Source organism: Paramisgurnus dabryanus, chromosome 18 (genome assembly GCF_030506205.2).
Source record: "Paramisgurnus dabryanus chromosome 18, PD_genome_1.1, whole genome shotgun sequence".
In the NCBI taxonomy this organism is placed as follows: domain Eukaryota; kingdom Metazoa; phylum Chordata; class Actinopteri; order Cypriniformes; family Cobitidae; genus Paramisgurnus; species Paramisgurnus dabryanus.
The window spans coordinates 25,220,595-25,232,591 of NC_133354.1; the positions used below are offsets into that span (position 1 = coordinate 25,220,595).

At 35.0% G+C, this 11,997-nt stretch overlaps 1 protein-coding gene across 1 annotated transcript; it reads right to left on the reverse strand.

Moving 5' to 3' along the window:
- Window positions 1–9,878: 9,878 nt before the first annotated feature.
- med31 (mediator complex subunit 31) lies at window positions 9,879–11,952 on the reverse strand. Its single transcript, XM_065287465.2, has 4 exons — window positions 11,790–11,952; window positions 11,516–11,590; window positions 10,941–11,037; window positions 9,879–10,371 (listed from the first exon to the last, which is right to left on the reverse strand). Exons 1-4 carry the CDS (start codon window positions 11,809–11,811, stop codon window positions 10,152–10,154), a joined length of 414 nt encoding a protein of 137 aa, XP_065143537.1. The 5' UTR covers window positions 11,812–11,952; the 3' UTR covers window positions 9,879–10,151.
- Between the last annotated feature and the right edge of the window lie 45 nt (window positions 11,953–11,997).

Below are 11,997 nucleotides of genomic sequence, written 5' to 3' on the forward strand. Positions count from 1 at the left end.
TTGGAATGATTTTCACAGAAAATTCAAGGGAAAAAAGAAAAGGTTTTGGGTGAAGTTGTGGAGAAAGCGGGAACATGGTCCATATCTGCTGTCCACATCAACTTTACTTTGTGCTGTGCCATGACTGCTTCCGTCTTCCATCATCTTGCTTTCTGATTGGATATTGTTTCGTTTCACGTGATAATCTGAAGACGTGTCCTCGGGGTTCCCCACACATTAGGATTTCTGATCGTAAAAAATTAAACATGTTTAATATCGTTTAAAAATACTTGTTTTAAAACACAAGATAATCTGTAGAACCATCAAGATAATCGGGACACAGCTAGGATTGTCGAAAGGGGGGAAATCGGCCCAAAATCAGCCCGATTATCTTTTGGTGTGTACCCAGCATAAGGGAGCAGAAAATGCATACTTACATGGTTTTATAAGTCTGAATTTTTTTGTTGTACGCCATTTTTGACTTTGCGCAGACAAAAACTTTTAGTAAAGATCCTACACACAGTTTTATAAATTAGGACCCTGTAAAACACCTGTATGTCCTGGAGTGCCCTTTCTCTCTACTGAAAGCACAAATGGATAAAGCCAAAGATCATAATGATGATCTGCTCCCTGCAGCAACCTCCGACATATAATCGCATGCTCAAAGTCTAGTGTGACCGTGGCTTAACTTACGAAATGCGCATGACAATTGAATGCGATTTATCAAGCAGCCCTACTTCATTTTCATATCAGGTTTTAAGAAAAGACACCAACACTCACGTTAGACAGCAACCAAATACATCCAGTGAACATTCAGGTTCGTCTGGTCTTTAGCTTTTTGGGAAACTGTCACGCTTCTCTGAAAGTGTGATCATTCAAATTCGTTGAAGGTATTTTAGGGCTGAGAAAAACAGGAATTAGTTTTTGTGTCGCAACTTCCACAAGGTCATCAGGTACCATTTGCATTCCTGAGCCCAAAAAGGGTCAGTTGGCCCACCTTCAGCTTGTGAACAGAACCAATCAGAGTGAAGCGGTTGCTTAAGTTTCTAATGAAGTACAGGGTGTAAAAGCAGGAGACCACCTACAACACACTTTCTTGGATGGATTACCTTTATTTAGTAATTTATACAGTACCATGGAATCTTCATCCTAGTAATTTAAGTTTCTGAGTGTTTACTTTTACTGTTTGATAACAGATCGATAAAACTATTGGAAAAACTGGATAAGGTTTAGATTATTATTTTACTATTATGCAACAATTTCTTATATTTATTAATTATTGAATTAGTTGCATGATAAAGCTATTATTTTCTCAAGTAATAGCTTAATGGCATTGTTTTGATGTAATATTTATATGGCCCTGGTTAGGCATATTAGGAGACTATGACTTTTATTACATACTATGGGGATCTCAATGGTGGGTACAAGCCTGCATAAGAAAATAGATGTGTGTCGAGAAAGCATGAGAATGGGGTCAATGCAGGGATGGCGCTACCTATAGGCAGAGTATGCAAATGCCTAGGGCCTCAAGCTTGGAGAGGGGGCCTCCATAACGGCTAATTCCATGTGCGTTAGCCTGACAATCACTACTGACAGCAAAAAATAAAGTTTTAAAGTGAGTTCGACTTTATGCAGCGCCGCCGCAAGAACTGCACGTGGATATCATCAAAGTAACGCGAGAATGATTGATAAGCAGACTCATCTGTATGATTTCTCTATTCGCTCTTGCAGTGTTTTGATATTATCCACCTGTCAGTTCTTGCAGTGCCTGCTTATAGCGGCTTGCAAAGACAGTTTAGCGCATGATGTAGGTATTTTGACTTAATGCATTTTGAAAATAAACGTAGCTTTGTTCTGTGTATCAATGTGATTTCAGGACAGATCAAATTTGAGTGCTGCTGACTCTGTTTAGACATTTTGAATGTGTGTGCACAATAGCATTGCGTGGGGAGCTGACTATTAAAATAGTCAAGTTAAAAAAGTTTGTATTTTTAGTCAAACAGCAAACAAAACTGGCGTTATTAAAGTATAATGTAAACAGTCTGTATAAGTCCTCTACACTTCATTTTAGTTTTCAGATCATGAAATCATGATGCATATTATTGATCATAAGAAACTATTTAATTATTCTGCTTAGTAGTTTGTCTATTTAACTTCCAGTGGCAGCTGATTTGTATGGATATTTAAGGTATTAAAAGGTATTGAAATACATATGAATATAATTCATTCATAGTCTAATAGATAACTTTATACTGTTGGTTCAGTAAGAGGGGAATTCCTCTTCATACCCAGATTAAAAATAATAAAAGTTTTTTTAGTAGGTGTTCATCTGTAGTTTTTTTACAGTTAGGGTTTTTGCAATGTAGTGTTGTCTTTTTAATTTTACTCTTTGGAGAAAGGAAAACTGTTATCCTGTGTTATCCCAAAAAGGTGTTTTAAATAAATTACTGCATCAACAACAACAACAAATTTGACCTGCCTTAAAATGTTTAATACACTTGGTTTTGCATAATTTCTAATTAAATTTAATCAATTTGTTAACTTGATAAAAAAGAAAAGTAATGAGGAAAACATGTTTAATCACTGTAGTGCTTAAATGATTTCTTACAGGGTTGAAAAAAACATTCTCAGAATATTCTGAAAATCAGAGGGGTGTGAGGGGCCTCCCACAAAAATTTTGCCTAGGGCCTCCAAATATCTAGAACCGGCCCTGGGTCAATTATGTGAGTCTCATGCTAAACTTCTTTGAACTTCAGTCAATTCGTTTTTTGTTTATTGCAAGTGGTGCTCGCTGCAGAGCCAAATGGGTGGAGCTGGATCTGGTGGGCGTGGCAGCATCAAGTGCGCATGCGCAGATAGTTTGTTTAAACTAACTGTACAGCCTGTATCAAGTACTCCGGAGTATTGCAGGGTAACAGGGTTGCCAACTTTGGTGATTTGTCTGGAGTGAGATTTCTCCCCAAACATGCGCATGCAGCGGCCTACTGGACATTTTGGCCGGTGGACACCACAAGCCTCTTAACATCTAAACATACACCCACTACATTCATTTCCAAATGTTTGATGTTTTTGTTTTGATAAGTTTCTTTGTGTTTCTGGCAAGTTTCTTTTTGTTTTGATAAGTTTCTTTTTGTTAAATGTTACTTTGACTATTTCATATATTATGTGATTGTTATGATCAGGGCTTTGCTGAAAGAGAGCTGAAAGTTCATCAAGCTCCCCTGAATAAAGTATGGTTGATTAACTAAGGTCATAATCTATGAGGTTAATGCATGAGGACTATATGTGGCATTGCATTTATTCTATCGTCAACTCATGATCTGATTCAATAAGTTGTGTAAGTAAACTGAGGTTAATACACAGATGAGGTTAATACATGGTTTTGTTTTTTGTTTGCATAAAACACAGTGAAGAAAACAATGCATGATGCCTATACAGGAAATGACTATATATTGGGCCCTTAGAATGTTCCATTAGCCTCGTGTCTGTCATAAGAATTTTGCTTTGGCTAATATTCACATGTTTATTATCTAGGTCAGGTGTAACAAATAATCCTCTTTGAGCTTACCTGCTTTAAGGTATAATGCAAGGCTGCATTTTAAACTTCTCACATTTGATTAACTGTCTGTTAACAAAGAAGTAATTTAGTAAAAGTTGTTCAGGAAATCTAAATTCCATAAAAATTTGGCAAAAAAGTTATTTAAAAGTAAATATGGATTAATCCTTATATATATGGATTAAGGCTTTAGACAGAATGCAATAAAATGTTTACATTTGGTTAAGACATAATCAGTTGTTTACCATGATACTCACTAAGACAGCTACATTCACAAATGTTATGTGAATTTGTCCGTTTAAGCCAAAAGACGAACATGGGCTTATTTAAGCGTTGCGTCGGATTTACAAGTTCAAGGCTGTGTATCTAATCATTATACGAAGCGGAGGGTCTTGTATCACACTGAAGGGGCTTATTTCCCGATAACTACCGGCTGCCTCTACATTATCCTGCTTATTACACGGCTACTTGTCACATAAGAAAAAAACCGGACATGAATATGAATTTGAAACATTTTATTGGCATATTTGTTTTAAATTAACATTTTTATCCTTCTGCGAAACTTTGCACAGATGCATAAAATGATCGTAATACCTTATTAAGATCCTCTGCTTCATACTTGTCTGTCTCCATTTTTTTCTCTTTTAGCCAGTCTTTGAGAAGTTTTAATGCCCATTCTGTATTTTTTTGTGTTGGCTTGTCAAGCTCTATTTTGTCAAGTTCAGTCTCAGTAAGCTCTCTGTGTCTTGTCGTGGTTGTCCAGTGTTTGTCACAAGATGGCGCCAAACAGTAATCTTTATTGATCTTTATTGGCGCGGAGCGATTTTACTCGTACAAGTAGTACCGGCTATGCGTTATTACTTTGGAGCGGTTATTATTTGAAAAGAACAAACCTGCAAATGTCTCAACTGACCAATCAGAATCAAGCATTCCAGAAAGCCGTGTAATAAAGCTGTATAATAGTCAGCCTTTAACTACTCACTTAATTACTTCCACTCTGAGGAATCGCACAGCTGTCCTCCTTTGAGTTGCACCTCTGTCTGTGATTTGATCTTCCAATTATCACTGTCTCAACGTGATTTTCGGGAGTATGTCGGTAATCCTGTCATATTTAGCTCCACTCATTTGTTATGTGGTAGTTTCCTGTTGTTCCGAAGCAGTACCACGGATTACCACAGGACTTTTTTGTAAGGGTTATGACAAGTTAAAAACATGTATATAAATACTCTTTATGTTGTGCTCTTGAGCAAGGTGATTCATCACAAAAGCTGTTATGTAATGCACTGTACAAAACATGTAAACAAGACAATAATGCTAATTTATTCATTCTTGTTTTAGATTTTATCATCAAGCATGGTCTCAAGTGCAGGCAATCCCCACACTTTCACTGCTGTTACTGTACATCAACAGTAATCAGATGTGATATTACACATTTTAAAATGTGTACAAATCCAGCCTCTGCACAACCTACCATTGGCTGCAGCACCACCTTCATCTCCAGCATCAGCATCCCCACCTTCATTTCGCCCGGACATTGGAACATGTCTGTACTGATTTTGAGGTACAGCTTTTTAACTTCTTGCTTGTAAACTTTTTTTTATATCTTTAGTGGGGTATTAAGAAAGAACAAAGTACACAGTTGTCACAAATAACCCACTGAGGGTCAGTTAAGTAAACCAAGTGCACTTTTTAACAGAGCTATAAACAAACATAAAGACTTAACACCAATCACTAGATGTGACAGCTATATACTGTATTAATTGTATATATTCTAATTGTATTGTCTATAATTAACAGGGTGCCCCTCTACAGCTAGGAGGAATTGATTGTGGGGTATTTATGTTGATTTTAACCCTTGTGGGTTGTTCCCATTCACTACCCTTTCGGGTTGTTTGTGGACAAAAAAGGCCACTGAATTTAACGGCTGTAAAAAATGTATCAGTTTACATTTTTTTTTCTTTTTTTTTCATAAATCTGTTAATCAACCTCAGTACTGATCAAACATACCAAATGTTTACAAAATGTCCATGATTTTAACTCTTTAATTGGCAAGTTCATATGTGTTGCTGATTTTGGGGGAAAAAACACAAATTGACTGATTTTCAATATATAAAGTGATTGTGGACTGGATTTTTTTTACCCTTTTCACAGTCTTGGGCATGCCAAAGATTGGTAAAAACATTGGCTTTGGTGCATTTTTTGTTTTTGTGCAGCATCAGTTTTATTCTTTTACACCCTCATTTACAGTTTTGGCCCCATTGACTTCCATTATAACAACATTTTTTTGATTGCAAAGCCATGACATCATATAATCATGCATTTTTGATTGGTGGTGGTTGTTCCTTTTGCTAAGATGTAAAATTTTTCATTTTTACTGTTGATCACCATGTGGCACCATTAACCCTTTAGTAGGCCTGTGCGAAAAACATAGCTTAATTTCTGGCTTGAGTTATATGCAGTAGCAACTGGTGAACGAGGGAGGTGATCCTCAATACTAACTCTAACCCTAATAAACACGCACACACGCGCACGCACAAAAATGGACAAAATGGCCTTAACGACCCACAGGGGTTAAGTGGTCTTAGAGACAGCTGTACAGCAAATATGTGCACACGCGCGCACACACACACCCACCCCATATAACTCAATGTACACTCCTGGTGTATATATGGGTACCACCAGGTCTGGTGGTACCCATATAAACACCAGCAGTGTAAATTTAACACTGGTGATTTTGCTGTGTACAAGCCAGAAATTAAGCTATGTTTTTTGCAAAGGCCTACTAAAGGGTTAATGGTGCCACATGGTGATCAACAGTAAAAATGACAAATTTTACCTCTTAGCAAAAGGAAAAAAACATCAACAATATAGAATGCATGATTATAAGGTGCCATGGCTCTGCAATCAAAAAATTTTGTTATAATGAAAGTCAATGGGACAAAAATGGCCACAAACAACTAATTAGGGAGAAAAAAATAAAAACTAATGCTGCACAAAAACTAAAAATGCATCAAAGCCAACGGGTTTTTTTACCAATTTTTGACAAGCCCAAGACTGTGAAAAGGCCTTTTTTGTCTACGAACAACCCGAAACGGTAGTAAATTTGCCCACGGTATATTGTTGAGGTTTTTTTAATTTCAAAGCATTTTCTCAAAATATGTGTAAATATAAGATTTGTCACCGAAAATCATTCCATTTGCTGAAACAGAGAAAGTTGTGGCCAAATTAAGACAAAAAAAAAAAAAAAAAAATGGACAAAACGGCCTTAACAACCCACAAGGGTTAAGTGGTCTTAGAGACAGATGTACAGCAAATATGTGTACTTAACACAGCATTTGTTAATATTTTGTTTTTTGTATGCACTCTATGTTATGACTGTGAGATCACATAAAAAATGAACAATTAAGATTTTCGATTGCTATCTTTTACCAGTCTGACACACCAATAATCATGAAGTGGTGGTGCTCCGTTAATTTAGACATTTCCTCTGACAAAGTATGATCTTGATAACTAAACTTATGATAAAACCCCCATTCTGTGCATTTCCAGTATGCAGACAATATATATAAATAAAGAAATGCATGCCTAAAAACATTCTAATGGTTGTCTCTTCCCACAGTCAAGTCCCACAACTCCTCACCCAGAAAGTAACATATGCAGATAACATGAAATTCACTCCACCTGAGTCAGATGTCATGGAGATCACCCAGAGACCAGAAGTAGATGTATGTAGAGGTAATGTTTATGTACTGATTGACTTGTTTAACTTGTTAATGTGTGTATTACTGTAACTAGAGCTTTTTTTAAATGTGTATTTTTTACCATTTTACCTTTTTGTTTTATTAACTAGAGCTGGGCATAGATTAATCTAGATTAATCTCATACAAAATAAAAGTATTTTTTTGCATAACATATGAGTTTGTGCTGTGTGTAATAATTATGTATATATAAATACACACACATTCATGTATGCATTTAAGAAACATTTACATGTGTGTGTATATATATTTTTATTTATATTTTTATATATTCTACATTATTTATATATATATATATATATATATATATATATATATATATATATATATATATATATATATATACACATATACATATACATACAAAAACGATATTTAAATAAAAAATGTCGTGTGTGTGTGTGTGTGTGTGTGTGTGTGTGTGTGTGTGTGTGTGTGTGTGTGTGTGTGTGTGTGTGTGTGTGTGTGTGTGTGTGTGTGTGTGTTTAAATATACATAATATTTACACACATCACAAACTCCTATATTATGCAAAAAATTACTTTTATTTTGTATGAGATTAATCTATGCCCAGCCCTAGTATTAACCTTTCCTGTTTCATGAATTTGTTTATGAGCAGCACATCATTATTTATTATATTATTATTGGAATTCTTATATAGGACACAGGACTCAGCGGTGATGAGAAACATTCAGCTGACCTGTGAGTGGCTAAAGGAGACCACTTGCTGGGAAGATGAGCTGCAAAAGACCTAAAGGATGATGCCCTGTTGGCTATAAAAATGTGGGACTTGTTTATAAACACCGTGTTCTATGAGGGTGAAAGGAATGAAGAAGAAATGTCGATTCCCTTCCCTTTTAGAGAAGAGCAGGAGATATATGAGACAAAAGTTATCCGTAGGTTTTGTTTACACAACAAAACCCTGTCTTGTGAATCTATAGTGGGGATAGACTAATGTAAATCTTGATGTTTTGTAAAATACCATTAAACGTTTGTGTGAACTGTGAAGTGATGTGTTCTTGAAATAAATGTATAATATTTATGATTGTATCTTATTATACCATTAAATCGTCATGTTCTTGAAATATTCATGATATTATTTTAAATCTTCTTATAACATTTTATCTAGATTTATTTTATGTTAGACACTCAACTGGAACAGAAGCTGATTGTGACATAAACATTTCTAATGTAAATGCTTTTAAATCAAGACATTTTCACTTACAGTGTAATGCTTTCTGATCAAAACAACACTAAATAACAGATTCATGTCAGACTCTTCTCATCCTAAGCAAAATTTGTTCTACTCGTCTGCACAATTCTAACCGTTTAAAAACCCAACAACAAAACAGAAACTCTTTCACATAGTAATATAACAACATACTAAACATTTTTTCTTATATTAATTAAAACAACTTTTTCATGTAGTCCCAACTTTAAGTCAGTTTCACATGACTGATTTAAGACACTTGTGAGATGCATAAAAAACACTTAATATCTTTCATTAAAACCAAAAACATGGATTCGATTTGTTAAGTGTATTTACGGTCAGAATATTTTTTCAGTGAGTGACATTTTAAGTTTGATCACATATCTTCTGTATTGCATTTTGCATTGGTTGCCGGTTGTTACAGAATTGAAGATCTTATTGTTTGTTTTTAAAGTTTTAAATAGAGTGGCTCCTCTGTGATCTAAAGTTCAAATATATCTGCCAGATCTCCAATGTCCTCTGAGCAAAGAAAGATCTCGAGGTTAAGACGGAAGTTGAGGGGTGATCGTTCCTTCTCAATTGCTGGGTCCAAACTGTGGCATAGTCTTCCAATTTTCCTCAGAATAGTCTCTTAAATAAATTTTAATTTCATGGTTTTTATTGTTGCATTGCTGTTTGTCTTATGGTATTTATTTTTCTTTATTTAATATTTTTCTTTCTTTTTTGTTATTTGTACAGCACTTTAGTGCAACTCTGTTGCTTTGAAATGTGCTTTAATAAAACTTTGACCTATGCCTGCCTTATCTAAGCAACCGCTAGAGGGCATCGTTTCTTTATTTCAATTTAAAACTCCCATACTGGGTGCCAGCTATGCTCACAGCAATATTTTGTTGCAACAAGCACCAAAACATTTCTGAATTCTCCCATCAACTAAGAGCAGTCTAAAATTGCTAACTGGTGACCTGTCGGACCACATAAAGGGTGTATGCACCTATTGCATTCGTTTTTAGAAGACGCTTTCATTTAAAAGGTGCACATAGTATGAATATGGTGATGCATTGTATATATTACCATGTATGTGAAGATCATGTACAAAAACTTCCTTTGAAATCTTTCTGTAAATCAATAAATTAGTTTTAACATGCTTTTTGCAGTTATCACTGTAGAAAGTCCTTGATATTTAGTGGATCAAAATCTATTTTAAAACACTTTAATTATTCAGAGATTTTATATTATTCTTACATAAGCTTAAAATTAATATTTTATTTTTAAGATAAAGCATTTAGCAGGAGGGGGACATAACATGGTAGTTAAAAACAGAAAAATTGAGCCATATATATATATATATAAAATAAACAAACATCAATCATTTTCATTTTTTGTAAATATCACTGACAGAAAGATTTTATTCCAAATAAACCCACAATTTCTTTTCCAGTAAAAAAGTGTTAACTGTTATCCATCTGAATATCAATCTAATCACCCTGGTCTTCCATTCCAATAAATTTCAACATTTCAGTCCAGTTGGTTACAAACACACAACATTTTTGGGCCTACAGAAAGCAGTCTGAAAGTCCATGCCCTACTAAGAACACTTGGAAACTTGTAACTATTTACAGACAAAGCGAGCAAGAGTTTGCCTATTGCTTCATTTGGAGGTTGTGTTGCTGTGCGGTGGAGCCTGTGGCTGCTGATGCTGTTGCTGCTGCTCGGCGAGAGCTTGCTGAAGACGCGTGCGCTTGCGTGAGTAATGCTGCCAGTGCAGGATCTGCTGCTCGTCTATGAACTTGGCACACTGCGCGTTGACCAGCTCTTTCCGGAAGTGCTCATACTGCAACAGCTCTAACATGTGCAAGCAATGAGGATACCTAGACACATTAAGATATACAGTAGGCAGCATGAGTCAAGCTGGTAGTCTCAACCAGGGGTGCCCAAACTCAGTCCTGGAGGGCCGGTGTCCTAAAGAGTTTAGCTCCAACCCTAATTAAACACACCTGAAGCAGCTAATTAAGGTCTTACTAAGCATACTAGAAACATTCAGGCAGGTGTGCTGAGTTGGAGCTAAACTCTGCTGGACACTGGCCCTCCAGGACTGAGTTTGGACAAAAATCACTCACCAATCAGAATAAAGTAATCTAGAGATCCATGCGAAAAGGGTATATACTGTAAATAAATATGTGACCCTGTCTGTGAAATCTAGGTTAAGGTGTAATAATATAATTATGAGATAATGAGCCTCAAAGTTTGATTTCAATATTGATATAATCTTACTCAGTCTATATTAACAATATCAAGATTAGAAGACTCTTTACATTATATAAGATGATTTTATGTAGAAAACAATAAAGATTGGTTCACATAGTTATTACTAACTAAGTTTGCATATGTTTAAATATATAAATATGTATAAAGATCTGACCATACACATAAAACTTACTTTAGGAATTTTGCATATTCTGGCTCTTTCCAATAAAGCAGATACTTCAGGTAATTCACAAAAGGCTTTTCCCTCAAATAACCCCTTTGGGCCAAAACTGGAGACAGAAACAGGATATTTCAAGACTCAGAATCACAGTATAGAATAAAATGTACTATAAATGATCTTAAAAATGAAAATTAAAGCATAACTAAAAAGAGAAAGATTTTGCTTAAAAATTAAAAAAATAAATTTTCAAGACATACAATAACTCTATATCTTCATTACAGACTATCTGGATCATTTAAAGCCCAGTGGCTACAATATTTCTAACACAACCCAAAATAATACACTATCATTTAGTATTCACTATTGTAAAGTGTAGATAATTGTAGTAGACTGTAGTATATTACAGTTATGACTACTTTATGAATGTATTGTATAGTAACCTATAGTTCATATTAACTATAGTGAATAGGCTATATGCTAAACTGCATATATGGCGCGGTAAACTTTAATATCTACTATGGAATGTTAAAACACGTTAGTACACTGGAAATATTTTAAATAATGTTATAGTATAATATAGTTCTTACAGTTCAGGTAGTTTGGGTTCGCTAAACACTGAACAAACTCCAACTCCAGCTGAAAACGGTTTCTTGCCTGTTCCTCTGTAAAAGCATAAAATCGTTTACATATGAATAAATACACAAATATATTTAACAGATCACTTATTTAGATATACGTTTATTTATTTAGGATCCATTTGAACACAATTGTATCAACGTAACTTACTGAATAATAATTTACTGCGTACATCTGCCTCGCTATTATTACTAAACATTTTCAAAATATCAATACATTACAAACCTGTTTCCATAACGCCAGCCATCGGACACAACTGGAGTGAAAACGTTGTTAAATACCTTGAAATTTTTCAATATTTAAGCAATTTTACGAGAGGATTACTAAAACAACATTGCGTTTTGATACTGGGTTTACGCTTTGGTTTACGCTGACGCCATATTTGCCAAAAACCTGTGCTGGTGTCGTAAAGGCGTTTTACGACATAAGCGTT